General features: G+C 35.3%; 1 protein-coding gene across 1 annotated transcript in view; it reads right to left on the bottom strand.

Moving 5' to 3' along the window:
- Positions 1-1,211: 1,211 nt before the first annotated feature.
- Positions 1,212-15,168, bottom strand: part of LOC131062761 (uncharacterized) — a 54,226-nt gene continuing 40,269 nt past the window's right edge. The window contains exons 10-11 of the mRNA XM_057996481.2: positions 2,417-2,677; positions 1,212-1,791 (exon numbers count right to left, since the gene is read on the bottom strand). Coding sequence (XP_057852464.2) covers positions 1,432-1,791; positions 2,417-2,677 — 621 coding nt within the window. The 3' untranslated portion in view covers positions 1,212-1,431. The remainder of the gene's footprint in view (positions 1,792-2,416; positions 2,678-15,168) is intronic.

The following is a 15,168-nucleotide window of genomic DNA, read 5'->3' as shown; positions in this document are numbered from 1 at the left end:
TTTTATAAATTCAACAAATGTAATAATATGAAATTATTCTTTTCGAATTTGAATAACTTAATATTAACATAAAAGTAGTTCATATTAATCAAAATTCATATTTTAAAAGATAACTTTTTCATTCAAAGACCTATTAAGCCCATAATCACTCTTAACTTTTTCATTCAAAGACCTATTAAGCCCATACTCACTCTTAAACCGTTGATATATTTCTTTCGATTAAAAATCCTTTACAGCCTACGTTTTAAATATATATTATTCCTCAAAGAAATAGTAGCATTTTTTAAAAGTAGTCTTTCTAGTTCCCTCAGAAACACTCTTTTTTTTAATTAACATTTCCTTTCCGAATTCGGCCACGTAATTTTTAACTTAATCTGATTAAATAGATATCGAACGAGCATCACTGTCTCGAAAACGATTTTTTTTTGTGTATTAAATGTTCTGATTGGCACTTCATAAATTTATATTAAATCTGGGCTATTCATCATCAGACTAATTCTTTCATCTCATATTCGAAATATGCACGCAAAGGGATGTGGAGAGGGACAGCAAAGAAGAGATGGCGTAGAGTTAAGAAAGATTGATGTTAGTCTCGGACTAAATGATTGAATTTTTCAAAAACTTAATTTTAATTATGTTTACATTATTTATAGTTAATCATTGCTCAATACCTTGGGTTCTTCCTACTCTAGTAGATTCCAGTGTATATAGAACTTTTTGAGTCACGTTGAAGTACTTTGGTCACCATGCCCATTAATATGATTTCTTCTCTCTTCAAAATCTCTTTTTGGGGTTATATCCCCACCAAAATTGGAGCTTTGTTTTAGCAGGTGATAAATTCCCACTTACCACATACAACTAAAGGTATATAGGCAGCTGCAAATCATTAAGCTTAGAATGCTTGGTATCTTTCTGTAACACTTCGTATGGGTCAATTGTAGATATTCAATTTTCAATTTATAAGAGGGCAATTTTGCGACTGTACATGAATAGGACTGAATCTAAAAGCATGCTTATTTTTTCTTACGCTTTTGTTCTAGTTAGAATTCATTGATACTATCATTGTACAAAATTTGAATTTATAAATCTTTTGTATTCATTTGATGAAAAATGAATTCTTAATTTTCATAACATATATTGTCTTCACAGATGTGCTACAGAAGCCTAATTGCAGACCCCGGGGCTTCTGCGTTTAAATTTACAGTGGAACATGAAAGTGAAAGTTAACAATAGAATACCCGTTATGCCAATTTACAATTAAAAGCCAGTATACAAATGAGTTATTCATTTTCTCGAAAAATATCATCAGAATACACTGAACAATTTCATGTGGATAAAATACAAAACCAAGCTGGATGAAATTGCAAGCGTATGCTGTCAAACATTCAATTGAATCATATTTGGAAGAATGCATCAATATATAGACAGTCCTCAAGTTGGAGGGAACCAAGGGCCCACAGCACCATTTAGATGGCCATTGCTATGGATTCCAACACCATTGGGGATTACTGAAGGCATTCCTATAGCCATTGGAGGTGGTGTACCATACATGCTTAGTGGAGGATGAAGTGATGCATTGTTCGTTGAAGGATCAATGTTCATTACCAGGACCTCACCACAGATTCCCTTGCGTTGTTGTTGCAAGGCCAGGACTTGCCGAAGCCCATCTTCATGAATACGTCCAAGAGTCTCAAGTTCACTCATGGAGAGAGCTTCCAGACCAGCTCCATATAAGGGAGCATGACGGGACATCTCCTCTTGTAGAGATCCTTCCAACGATTGTATATATTTCTGTAGCAGAATAAAAAAAATCTTATATATTTACCAAATAAATGCACGGAGAAAATACCACTACTACCAAGGTAATAATCCTAGTTCCAATTTATTCAAGAAATAAAAAGTGATAAAAAAATCATTAAACGACAACAGTTACTGAATTTTATACTACATGCTTTTATATTGAGAGTTATTTTAAATGAATCACAGTATATAAATCAAAGCAGCATGGATTAAAAATGCAGGATACTTGACCATTAATTTAAAATAAAAATAGCAATAAAAAATTGATTTTCTAGAGAGTGAGATGCAGTAAACAGGATTTCAGATAATTTTTCCGTGTGTATGTCCTCAAGGAGGACTATTAAGCCATATTAAATTTGGCTTAACAGTGGCCCTAAGAGACCTTTAACTTCACCTTTAGAGGCAAGGATGCATGATTCTTGTTTGAGCGACTCTTTCTTACACTCAGAATATGCGTATGTGATTCACTTATACCCAATATGCATTTTCATTAACTTCAAAAACATAAAACTACATTATTTGCACAGGCTTCAGAAACAGACCAAAAAATATTTAATTTCACAAACTCCCATTTTAAATAAACAAAATTTAGAAAATGAAACAAGCACTAGAATACCTCGCAGGCCAGTAGCTTTGCCTCCATCCCATCTATATATGCTTCACATCGAGCAACCTGCTCTTCTTTTTGTCTGAGGCCTCCTTCAGTTTGCCCAACTGTTTGAGTAAGCCGTTGAACTTCATTTTCTAGTGACTGTCGTACTTCTTCTCGAGTTGTTGTTTCTGTAGCAAAACGCTTGAGCTCTTCATCAAATCTTTTACGTGCAGCCTCAGCATTCTTGAGCCTCTCTGCCAATGTATTCTTCTCTTTCATTACTCTCTGCAATATTTTTCAACAAAACATTGATCAGTCACAGGATACAACGCAAAAGCATCTCTTAGAAAACAAACACCTAAGACAGTCCATATTATTGAAATCATGAGTGCCTCTGGATGTAACCGTGCGAAAGTTGTTTACCTTAAAAACAGGTTTGACAACAAAAAATGGCATAACTAATACAAACTAAACTAAAGATGCAAGAGAGTAAGAAACACAATTCATTAAACATATTAAGGGCAGAAACAAAAATCACTAAGCACAGTACCATAAAGCCCTACACATGTGGACTGACCAAAATAGCATCTTAAAACAATTTGATACACTTGCCAGACAACGAGCAACAAAAACTATACCAGCACATCTGAGTCATGTGAATGACATGGTTATTTAATACATTTTTTTCTAAATGCAAGGTAAACAGCAGAAAGGTAAGAATGGGCCCCTGAAACCAACTCTCTCTCTAATGGAAAAAGGATATAACCTAATGTTAATATTAAATATCTATGATAGTTCTTTCTAAAAGCTTCCTTAATATATTACATCAGCAATGGAAATACCAGCAATAAATCGTTAATCATTCAAAAAATCACAGACGATTTTCTGAAAAAAATAATGCAGAGTTTTGACAAAAATAATTGCGAAAAAATTGCAAGTAAAACAAGCAAAAATCACAGATAAAAAACGTGTTTGTTTTTAATGGAAAACCTAAAAATTTTAAAGCAATATTAACATATTTAACCTGCGATAATTTTCACGCGAGATAGAGGACACGGACACCAACGGAAGAAAAAAACGCGGGCATTTTTATCATTTTCATTTCAGGGCATTTTGACCCACGGTCACTGACAGACAGACGGAAGGAATAGAACTGGTTCGAGAACATTTTGAAAAAAGAGTCTTCTGCGCAACTGCATACAGAGGAGTTTCAACTTTCAATATAGTTTCTCCTCATAGGTTTTCTATTATTTCATACTGTAAGTGTAGATCGCTATTATTTCTATTATGATAAGAAGCATATTGTAGAAAATTTCTACAATATTAATCTACTATATGAATAGAATTAATAGAAAATTTTCTACAATATTGATCTACTATATGAATAGAATTTTCTATTATTTCTATTCATATAGTGAAAAATAAATTGAATGAATGATTCAATAATCGGACAATCTATTCAACAATATACAAGCATATATATAGAGATTACAAGACGACGTTCTAAATTAAGAACAAGTCGTTTAAAGTGAACTACCAAAAAGCTAAAAGCTAAATAAAGCTTAAAAGCTAATTAACTAAAAAGAAAAAGCTAAATGCTAAATAAAGCTTAAAAGCTAATTAACTAAAAAGCTAAATGACCATTAAACAAGGAACTAAATATAGGTGACTAAAATATAATTAAATATTCTAATATATAGTAGATCAATATTGTAGAAGTTTTCTACAATATGATGCTTATCATAATAGATATCAGAGATGAAATTTATAAGCATAAGCCTTTTGACATATTTTATGACCAAAGTAAACAGTGCTGAACATGTAGATGTAAATTTAAAATCAATGGATAAAGTAGTTATTCAGAGTCTGAAGACTCTGAATAACTACTTTATCCATAAATTTTACAATTTATTCTTATTTCTGAATTTTCCAATAGTTCAAGTTTTTTTCCTCCCTTACTGAATAAGTGTCTGAATTCCTATTTATTTAAGTTCTTTTTTTATGGCTGTCAAACATAGGAGTTGTTAATAGATAATTTGGGAAGCTCGTGATAATTTCTATTTGATCTCTGCACAATTTACTCAAATGACTTTATTAATAATTTTTTATGTTGACTCTCTTTTGCTAGGTTTCTTTCGTAATTTTATCAAAGACAATGGCTTCTGCAACTAGAGGTGGTGCAAGTAGAGCTGATGGTAGAAAGAAAAATCCTTTATGGAAACATGGCACACCAGGTGCGGTGCAAGGAGAGGTTATTTGTAACCAGTGCACGAAATCTATGATCTGTGGCATACACCGACTCGAATATCACCTTGCACAGATCACTGGAATGAATATTACGCCATGTGACAATTGTCTTAAAGAGGTTGTGAGGGAGGCAAATGCAAGGCTTTCAGAATATGAGCAAAAAAGGCAGATAAAAAGAAGACAGCAAAAGCAATGGCAGCCCCAATGACAGATTTCAGTTCTACAGGATAGGGAAGTGTAGGGGAGGGCAGCAATATGTCTAATTATTTCATTCCCCGTAACACTCTTGGTGCGCAACCTAGATTGCAAGGTACTTCATGGAATAAGGAAGTGCATCAGCAGGCAAAGGTGGCATGCGCTAGATTTTGGTATTACAATAGTATTTTGTTTAGTATTGCTTGTAGTCCATATTGGGAGCAAGTGGTCACTACATTGACCGTGGCAAATAAGGGGTTCAAGGCCCCATGTCGTTAAGAGTTGAGTGGACCATTATTGCAAGATGAGGTCCAAAACACACTACAACTAGTGGAACAACAAAAGAGGATTTGGGAAAAGAATGGTTGCACCATTTTATCTGATGTATGGATGGATGGCAAGAATAGGACACTCATAAACATTCTAGTTGCTTCAGGGAGACAGCTGGTGTTTCTAAAATCGGTCGATGCCTCAAATGAAGTGAAAAATGTATAAACCCTATGCAACATGTTGGATGAGGTGGTGACAGAAGTGGGAGTGCAAAATGTTATTCAAGTTGTGACCGACAATGCAACTGCATATGTGGTTGCCGAAAAACTTCTACAAACTAGGCATTTGACATTATTTTGGAGGCCTTGTGCTGCTCATTGCCTTGACTTTCTCCTCGAGGACATAAGGAAACTAAGCTGGGTGAAGAATGTAGTTGAAGATGGAAGGGAAATCACAAAGTACATCTACAACCACACGTGTCCTGGAGCTTATAAGACAACACATTGATGGTAAAGATTTTGTGTGTTCAAAAGTCACACATTTGACACTAATTTCCTCAACTTACAGAGCATATGAGGTGCATTGCCCAACCTAAAGCGGATGTTTGTGAACGAAAAAATGGTTGGAGTGCTTATTCAAGGAAGTCTGAAGCAGAGAAGGTCGTGAAGACCATTTTTTATGATAGATTTGTCACTCATGGAGGAGATCATCAATGTAAGTTTTCAAACTTTGATTGATGATTTATTTTTTAATTTTCTAATATTAAACTTTGATGATTTTTGTTAAATTTTTCATATCTAGTTGTCAGAATCGTTGGTGAGGGTTTTATGGATGTTGGATGGGAATAAAAATCCCATAGGGTATCTATATGAGGCCATCGATAAGGCCAAAGAGGTAATTCAACACTTGTACAGGTCAAACAAGACCAAATATGAGCCTATATGGCGCATAATTGATCGTAAGTGGAACCGACAACTCCACCCACATATTCATGTTGTTGCCTACTATTTGAACCCCAAGTTTTTTTTCTACCCTACTTTCAAAGCAGATGCAGAGATTCAAGTTGACCTCAACACGTATTCAGAGGTTAGTTGTTGATGAGAGAATTCAAGACCTCATACTTGATAAGTTACAGAGTTATAAGAAGGAAGAAGGGCCATCACCTATTTGCATTTGTAAGAGAGACACCCTAGTGCCAGCTAAAAAAAACGTGCTTTTAAATTTGTTTTACCATTTATTTCAATCTTTAAGTTTATAAAAAAATTTACCAAGTTATAAATGGTAATTTTTATCCTTGCAGATTTGTAGTGGGAAGATTATGGTGCTTTAACGCCTAATCATCAAAGGCTTGCAATCCACATATTATCTCAACATCGCAATGCTTCTAGTTGTGAGCACAATTGGAGTATTTTTTAGGTCATTAACACAAAAAGGCGCTATAGGTTGACTCAAAAGCGCTTGAATGAACTTGTATATATGCGGTACAACCTTCGATTGTATTAAAATAAGGTACAAGGGCAAGGTTCACATGAAGGACTTGACCTTGATAACATTGATCCATATTCAACGGATTGGATTCCTGAACCTGATGGTCCTACTGCTGATGTTGATATGGAACCTTTTTTCATTGACGATCACATAGCTGAATTGAAGAGGGGAGGTAGTTGAATGGGTGGCAGAAGTGGCAGAACATGAGGAGGCAGAAGATGAGGTTGGTGATCCAGCAGAGGCAGTTGCCTCACCTGTAGATGATATTGCAGCAGCAGCACCATCTACTTCAGCACCCACTTAGCAGCAATAGAATTTTTTTTGCTTTAGTTGTAGATGAAATCATTGATACGAAAGCTTGAACTTAATATATATTCAGAGATTCTAGTTGTTTTGTGGTCTACGATATATATTCGACTCAAATTTATTCAGAGATTGCACTTGTTTTTGGCATATGATATGTAATTAACTCAAACAATGATTTATATATGATGGAAAACAGTAATATGTTATCATGTTCTATAAATTTAGTGTATGTGTGTTTTTCTAAGAATATTTTAAGAAATTATATATTTTCAAATGTTCAATAAATTTGCCGATTTTTTTCTGAGTCTTGATATTTTAAAAAATTTGGGCCAAAAGATTTATTGCTGAGTAAGGGTTTTTCATCTTTGTATTACATAACTTTAGTTACAGCAAGGTTCAGATAAAGGGAACCAAGCATGAGAATGAGTTCTACACATTGCTCAAGCATCTGCGAAAAAATGGCAATGAGAGTTGTGGATGGCAAACTTTAAAAAGTATATATTAATTAATAAGTATGCAAATGCTCTTTATAGTGGCAATGAGAGTCGTGGATGGGAAACTTTAAAAAATTAAATATTAATTAGTAAATATGCAATTGCTCTGTATATATGTACATGAACATCATGTAAAGATGCAAATATTAAAATCACAAGGGCAGAATTGTTGAATCATCAACTGTATTGTAACTTATTATGAAATACCTAATACAGGAATGTATGTTCAACAAAGAGTCAACAATATCTATAGAAGCTTGTAACATAGGTGTGCACATTCAGGAATGGAAAATACCTACTTTCTAAAGGATGAAACTAAAATCACACGTAATTATATACCACATCAGCTTCAAAATGATACGTACAACTATTATCCTACTTTACCATGGCATCCAGCGTCACACCATCAACCTCAGCTTTTCTTAATCAACATAAAGAGCATCCTCTAGATCTACACTTGAATTTCTTGTTAGTAACTTGGAGTTCTCATTCTTGACAATCAACAAAGGCTAGCTATATGCATATCTCAACATCCTCACTGATTCCTCTTGGATGCAAAGGAATTTGCAACTTGTAGCAATCAGATGGAAAGCTGTTGAATCTTGAATAGCTGTAAAGAAGAAAAGCAACAGAATGCAAAAATTCTACTTTTAAAGTGGTGTGAGATATGAAAGGGTATTAATAAACCCAAATATCCAGTAACACACATTTCCCTTAAGGTAGGGTTATTCCAGAAAGCATACTTCAGGGAAAATTACTCCATAAAATTACAATATCAATGAAGGCATCACACCATGCTAATGCTGTTTTATGTTCCATGTAAATAGCCTTGGCCTAATCATGTGGTTGAGTAAACCCCCAAAGACAAAACTCATCCATTTTCACAACCCCAACATATATCAAATAGTAATATTGGGTATAGTGCATTACATTTTTAGACATATCAGGGTACAACTGCGTTTTCTATCCTTTTTCTTTGTATATCTTCTAGATCCTTCTTCAAGGGTATTCAATCCAAATATGCCTGAAGCAGATTCTTGTTGTAAATCCTAGACATTTGAAAGATAAAGGACTCAAACAATAATTGTTCCCGATGTCTTAAAATGTCAACCCAAGGAAACAACAAAGCACTAATTATTCAATAGATTACATGTCAAACCCCCTTGAAAGTGCTTTTCTGTTGAAGTGCGAGATAAAACTAAATAGTGTAACCAAGAACTTCAATAGAGTGGAGCAATGCTTAATCATTCAACCATCCATATGTGATCTTAATACATGTTCATGCTCATTTAATTTCATATACTAAGAAAAACCCATTACTACTTCAGACCGTGGTGAAACTATTGTTTCGTCTCATGGTGATGCGGATGCCCATATGCCTTGAACTTTGTGGACTTAGCCTCGATGTTTTACTCGTAGTCTCCATCCTTGGCTTCACAGCTTCCTTCAGCTCTTGCACGGGTAAGTGTTTGAGCTTCCCACACATAAAATCGTGCCAACTTTAATGTTTGCACTTCTTTAATTCTTGTAGGTGTCCTTGACCTTGTTTGGTTCCAAATGCTGCATAATTCCTTGCAAGCATTTCTTTGTTTCCTTGTACCATAACTTCTGCGAATTAAGTTAAAGGTGCACAATTTTTTCAATCAAATTGATCCAAGAACAATTATTATTCCGTTCATAGATCTGGCATGAAAATTAAGTGTTAACATATTGTCCGTAGTGAATTTCAATTCTTCAAACACATTTCACCATGTACCTATGTCTCTTGGTATTCTAGCTTGACCTTGTAGCATCTTGCACAAATCAATGTTCAATAAATTAGAGACAATGACATTGTCCTTTCAAAAGATCCGTAAACTGTAAAATTGAAATGTTTTTCACATGGTTTACAAGGCTGCATAGCTAAACTTTTCCTTCTTTTATACACAAAGACTTCAATTGTACATTGGGACTACTAGTGTCTTGTGTAACATCTTGACCTTGTACCATGTGCCTAGATCATAGGCCTCTTCCTGGACACTATTTCCAATGTACTTACAATCTGTAATAAAGTACAGCTGCTGCTACTGGATTATACATAATATCATTTTAACATATGGAAGATCTTTAAAATCAATACATCTCATTTCTCTGCTCTCGAAACACTGGCAATAAGATCTTCTGATGTCAAGTGGCTGAATGGGCATATGAGTAGAGGCTTGGCAGCTAATTGGCATCTTCTTGCAGAGATCATTATTGAAAGCCAAAAATCATTATGTCCAAAAGCACAAAAGGATTATTCACCACCATTGAAGCTGCCATGATTTTTCACCACATACAAAGAAAGGTGAAATTTGTTATTCCGCATTCATTAAAATATATTTCCATGATATCATTCATTTTCTCAAATCTTCCTTAATGAATTTCTGTATTTGCTTTCTTCTCAATGCTATCCCATAGCCCCTTTCATCTAATGTAAAGTGAGCATAGCACTGAAAGCATGAGATATACAAATGCACTGTTCCTGAAAACACGATGCCACTCTTGAAGAGTTTCATCCACGTTTGTATTGGGAGGTTAATGGTTGTGATGTGGGTAAACTACAGAGGTTGTGTCTACATAAGCCAACTTACCTAACAGCCTGCACCTATGGCCATGACTTGAGTTCTGGTATTTCATAAAATAAAGATAATTTACTCAACCCCTATTCTGTCCTCAATCAATCTCTGGAAGAACTCTCTGTTCACTCAGACAACAACATGTTATGGGCGCAGTCTAAATAATCCAAGTGAGAGCCAAAATACCCTAATATAGAGTTCGAGGAAATTAAAAAAAAAGAGCACTTTTAAATGTACCTTATTTTCCCTCTAAAGGCCTTTTTACAATTTTAAATTAATTTATGTCCAAGTCCCCATTACCCCTAGTCATCCACTACATGGGGCATAACATCACTTTATTATAATTAAAACACTAAAGTAAATGATACAACAGAATGATGTCAGATGCACTTACTACAAATAATCGTGTCCTCCAGAACAATGGACAACAACCCAAAAGGCCAAAAACGCTACAAAGAGTGTAACAACAAAATAGAACATCAATTGATCACCACACTGCTATTGGAAGCCAAAAAATGTAACACTGAGCTCTCCAAGAATGCTAGAATCCCCTAACTACCACCAATTAACCCATGGGAAACCAATAATAGGCTAACAATCATAACAACTGACTAGGTCCAAGAAGAGGACATTACAGTCCTCCCTCCCCAAAATTGTTTGTCCCCAAGAAATTGCATGCTTGGATGCTGTAAAATATGCTCAATTACAAATAGCATCCTCCATTAATAAGTTTATCCACTTCACCAAATACCCATTGATAGTCCTCTTCTGCAAAGTACACTCCCTATAATCAATCACTGCCTCTGCAACTAACACAAGTTCCTCGTCATCCGAAAGGGGCAACTCAAAAGAGGAAAAATTATGTCCAAACACTTCCTTGAGGCAAGACACGTGAAAGGGATAGTGTACCATGCAACTCTCGGGTACCTCCAACTTATATGCCACCTCTCCAATCCTCTTTGAAATCTTGAATGGGCCATAAAATCATGGCTTTAACTTGTCCAATCCACTCTTCTTGACAGTGGATTGCCTATATGATTGCAATCGCAAGTAAACCATTTCTCCCAGCTCAAATGCATGCTCAACAAAGTATTAGTCAAAGTTTTCATTATATCCCAAGTATTGCAATATATCTTTGGCTGTAGGCACTCCTCTAAGATCACCAAACAGCAAATTAATGAAGCTAGGAGCTTCATACCCATGTAATGCCATGAAGGAGGACATTTTAATAGACATGTGATAGGTGGAGTTATAACAATACTCACCCAAATGCAACCACTTCACCCATGCCTTTTGCTGCCCTAAAACATAGTCACGAAGGTACTTTTCCACCCATTTGTTGACAATTTCCGCTTGCACATCTATTTGTCGGGTAACTAGTGCTAGGAGTGAGCTGTCCCACTCAATCTGAACAAATCCTACCAAAATAAGCTCAAGAGCTTGTTGTCCTTGTCACTAACAATGTTTTAAGGCATCCCATGCAACCTAAATACCTCCATGAAGAACAAATCAGCCACCCGAAAACACAGTAAACACTGCTGAAATGGCATAAGAATGAGCAAATTTGGTCAACCACTCCACCTCCACATATAAAAAATGAGTTCACCCCTTACTTATATCTGTCATCATGCAAAGAGCCATCCAAAATACAAATGGCAAATGTTTCCTTGGCATGCTCCACTAGATTTTGTTCCTTCCAATCTGCTGCAATCTTCGCTAATGAAGCCAAACGTGACCTTCTTGACAATGCATCAGCCACTACACTCTTCTTCCTTGAAATATCCAAAGTCAAAATCATAAACTTGAAGCTTACTCACCTACTTCTCTTGCCTATCATTAAAATCCTTATGACTTAGGAAGTATTTGAGGCTATTATGATCTATTTTGCCAATAAACTTACCTCCCACAAGGTACTGCCAAAACTTGGCCAGCCATGCATAATGACAAGCATCTCCTTGTCATAAATCGAATATCTCTTCACTCCACCTCTCTACTTCCTGCTCTAATAGGCAATTGGGTGCTTATTTTGCATTAGGACAGCACCAATACAATCACATTAAAGCTCAAATGACTTGTTTGAAATGATCAAATAATTTTTGTGTTAATTCTGCCCCCTTTTTAGTGAGATTTGTAAGTGTATCAACCAACTGTGAGAAACCTTTGACAAATCCCCTATAGAACTCACAAAGCCCAAAGAATCCCTTCAACTGTGACAGATTTTTGGGTGGAGGTCAATCAAGTATTGCTTTGATATTCTCCTGATCAAGGCTAACTCCATTAGAGCTTATTATGTGGCCAAGATATAGCAACTTTGTCACCCCAAATTCACATTTTGACTGCTTAGCATACAAGGATTCTACCTCAAAAATGCTCAATAGATTCCATGTGCTCATCCCATGTCCTGCTATAACTCAGAATGTCATTAAAGAAAATCAAATCAAACTTACAAAGCTTCGTGTGAAACACCCGATTCATGCAAGACTGAAATGTGGCAAGAGTGTTGGTCAAAACAAAAAGCATAACCAAAAACTTAAAGTGGCCAAAATGGCATCTGAATGTTTATCTTAGCTATATCCTCCTCTCTAACCACATCTGGTGATATCCTAATCTCAAGTTCTTAGAGAAATAGACCACTCCTCTATGAGATTCATTAATCCTCTAGATGGAGTACATGCTCTTAATAGTCTTCGTGTTCAAGGCCCTATAGTCAATACATGTGCATGGTTTCATCTTTCTTGACCAAAACAACTACATAAGCAAATGGCCTCTTACTAGGCCTAATATGTCCCATCTCCAAAAGCTTCTTGTAATGTCCCCATTCCAGATTCACCTTGATTTAAACCTGAAACAACATTTCTAACTTAAAGTGAGAATTGTAATACATTTATAAATATAATTTCATTAATTCTGGAGACCTTTTACTATAATATTTAACTCATAATGCTAAGAATAGTTTTTGGGAGAAAAAATTTATCTTGGAAAGTTTCCCAACATCTCCTCTAAACCATGTGCTGACTCTTGTTGTTGATCATGTTTTACTAAAACTTTTGTCTGATTGATATCTCATAATTAGTGGAGAATGGGTGAAAACACAATTAAAATTTCCCAAACAAAATCTTCAATCTTCAACATGTTGTTGACTCCTCTTAGACCATCATTGATCTTTTGTTAATGCTGATTGTTCAAACCACAATCAATAATCTGCAAGACTTAGGTGAGGCTGTAATAAAAACCACAACCAATATTCCAAAAGTCTTCCTAGTGGGTCCCTTTCCCAGTAGTGGAGCTGCTGAAAAAAACACAACAATAATTAAATACCTTTTCAAATTGCTGCAATCACTGTTTGAGAATCCTTTTCTGAATAATTATTGTGTGGGGGCCCACAAAGCACTTTGGCAAGTTATTCTAATGCTAATAAATCTATGTGTTACCATGTGTGAGAAGCCATTATGGCAAATTGTAACTATGTTTATGAAATCAATATAATGATAAGAAATCTTTTGAAGTCTAGGTTTTTCCCTCATTGAGAATTTTACTAATATAAATCTTCTGTTTTGTATGGATTTTCTACTATGTTGGTTGTTTTCTTTTATGTGGCTAAACGGTTGTATAGCCTTAATTGGGCCCTTTGCTTGTAAGTCTATGACTACATCAAAAGGGTTCTTTCATTTGTATACATCAATATCCACCAAACTCTTTATTCCTAACAAATTTACTTCTACATTCCTACAAGTTCCTATAGTGTTTGAAGTAAGCAATCCGCCAATGCAATGTTGTATGGAGTTTAATGTAACACAAGTATTCCTAGGGCTACCAAATATTTCAAGACACTATACTTACATCAACGCCCAAATCTACTAATACTTTCTCATCCATCTACCATGGATCAAAACAAGATGTTTATGCCATCTTCTTGTGGATTTGATTGTACTTCTCACTTCCGTTGCATTGGGTTCTCAACATTTGTTCCAATATCTAGTGAATTGTTTTAGCTTTTCTAATATGTTGTCTTTTTCCCCAAGGGTGGCTTGCTCCTTTCATATCAATGCTTCTTTTTCAAAAAAACAAGCCTGCAGTAATATTCCTTTTCTTTTTCTAATCTAATGACCAATTTTCCTTTAGTCGTGCCTTCATCACCCCTGATCACTACGACTACCTTATTATTTTTCTTCAATTCTCAATAATTCCTTCAAGTAACCTCTTGCCAACTATTTTCTTTCAGCAAATAGTTTTCTCCTTTATGTTCATCATTGTTTGTTTCTACTTTTTGTCATCTATGAGCCTTTAGGGGGGTTCCTCTAAGTATTCTCATTAATCAAAAAAATTCTTCACTCTTTGTAGAGGTTTGACTATTCATTATAGTATTGTGCAGCTCTTGGGAAAAAAACAAATCATGGTTTGCACCACTACAAAATCCAAAACGTTTGTTCCTTTCTTCTATACAATCACTTGTCTATTGTCCTAGTTCACCACAATTCTAACAAGGAACATCCTCCCCTTTTCTCTAACTTCGATATCTTCCTCTCGAATGTTGTCCACTAAACTTGCTATGATAGTATCTTTTTCAAATATTCTTCTCTATAACTAGGTATTTATTCAAAGCGTTGGGGTACCACATTTTGAACTTAAGTATATATCAATAATCTCTCCGTTAGGAATATCGATACCCACAATTTTGTCTATGAAGGTATACTTCTACCAATCCTTTAGCCCTTGCCAAACCCTTGTGGAAAGATTTCATTATTTTCAAACATGTGGTTCCACTTGAGTTTATACTCCTCTTCATCTCTTGACCAGATAATAGTTGAGGGCATCCATCAGTGGCATGATCAGTCCACTCTTTAACCTCCTTGGATGCTCCACAAAATCTTCTTTTATTGACCAAACACGTCTTTTCCCTTCTTGGATTGGGAACGTGTTTTCTTCCAAATGTTATGTCTTGCTTGTTTTCTCCCCTTGCCAAAATCTCTTGCTTAATCTTCAATTGCTTTCGAAATCTACGTTTAACTTCTCCATCTTAACATTTTCTTCTTTCTCATTTCGCCTCCTCCACTTTTGCATGTCTCAAAAACTCTTCCATTTAGTGATGCTCTAATTCCAAGTAGCAAATCCAAACAAAAACCATTCCTCCCTTTGTTTCTCTAATAGTGGCTCCTCCAATTTCCTAACAATCCCTTTG

Source organism: Cryptomeria japonica, chromosome 9 (genome assembly GCF_030272615.1).
Source record: "Cryptomeria japonica chromosome 9, Sugi_1.0, whole genome shotgun sequence".
In the NCBI taxonomy this organism is placed as follows: Eukaryota; Viridiplantae; Streptophyta; class Pinopsida; order Cupressales; family Cupressaceae; genus Cryptomeria; species Cryptomeria japonica.
Note: the sequence above shows the minus strand (reverse complement) of the source record. Positions and strands in the feature narration are given on the sequence as shown.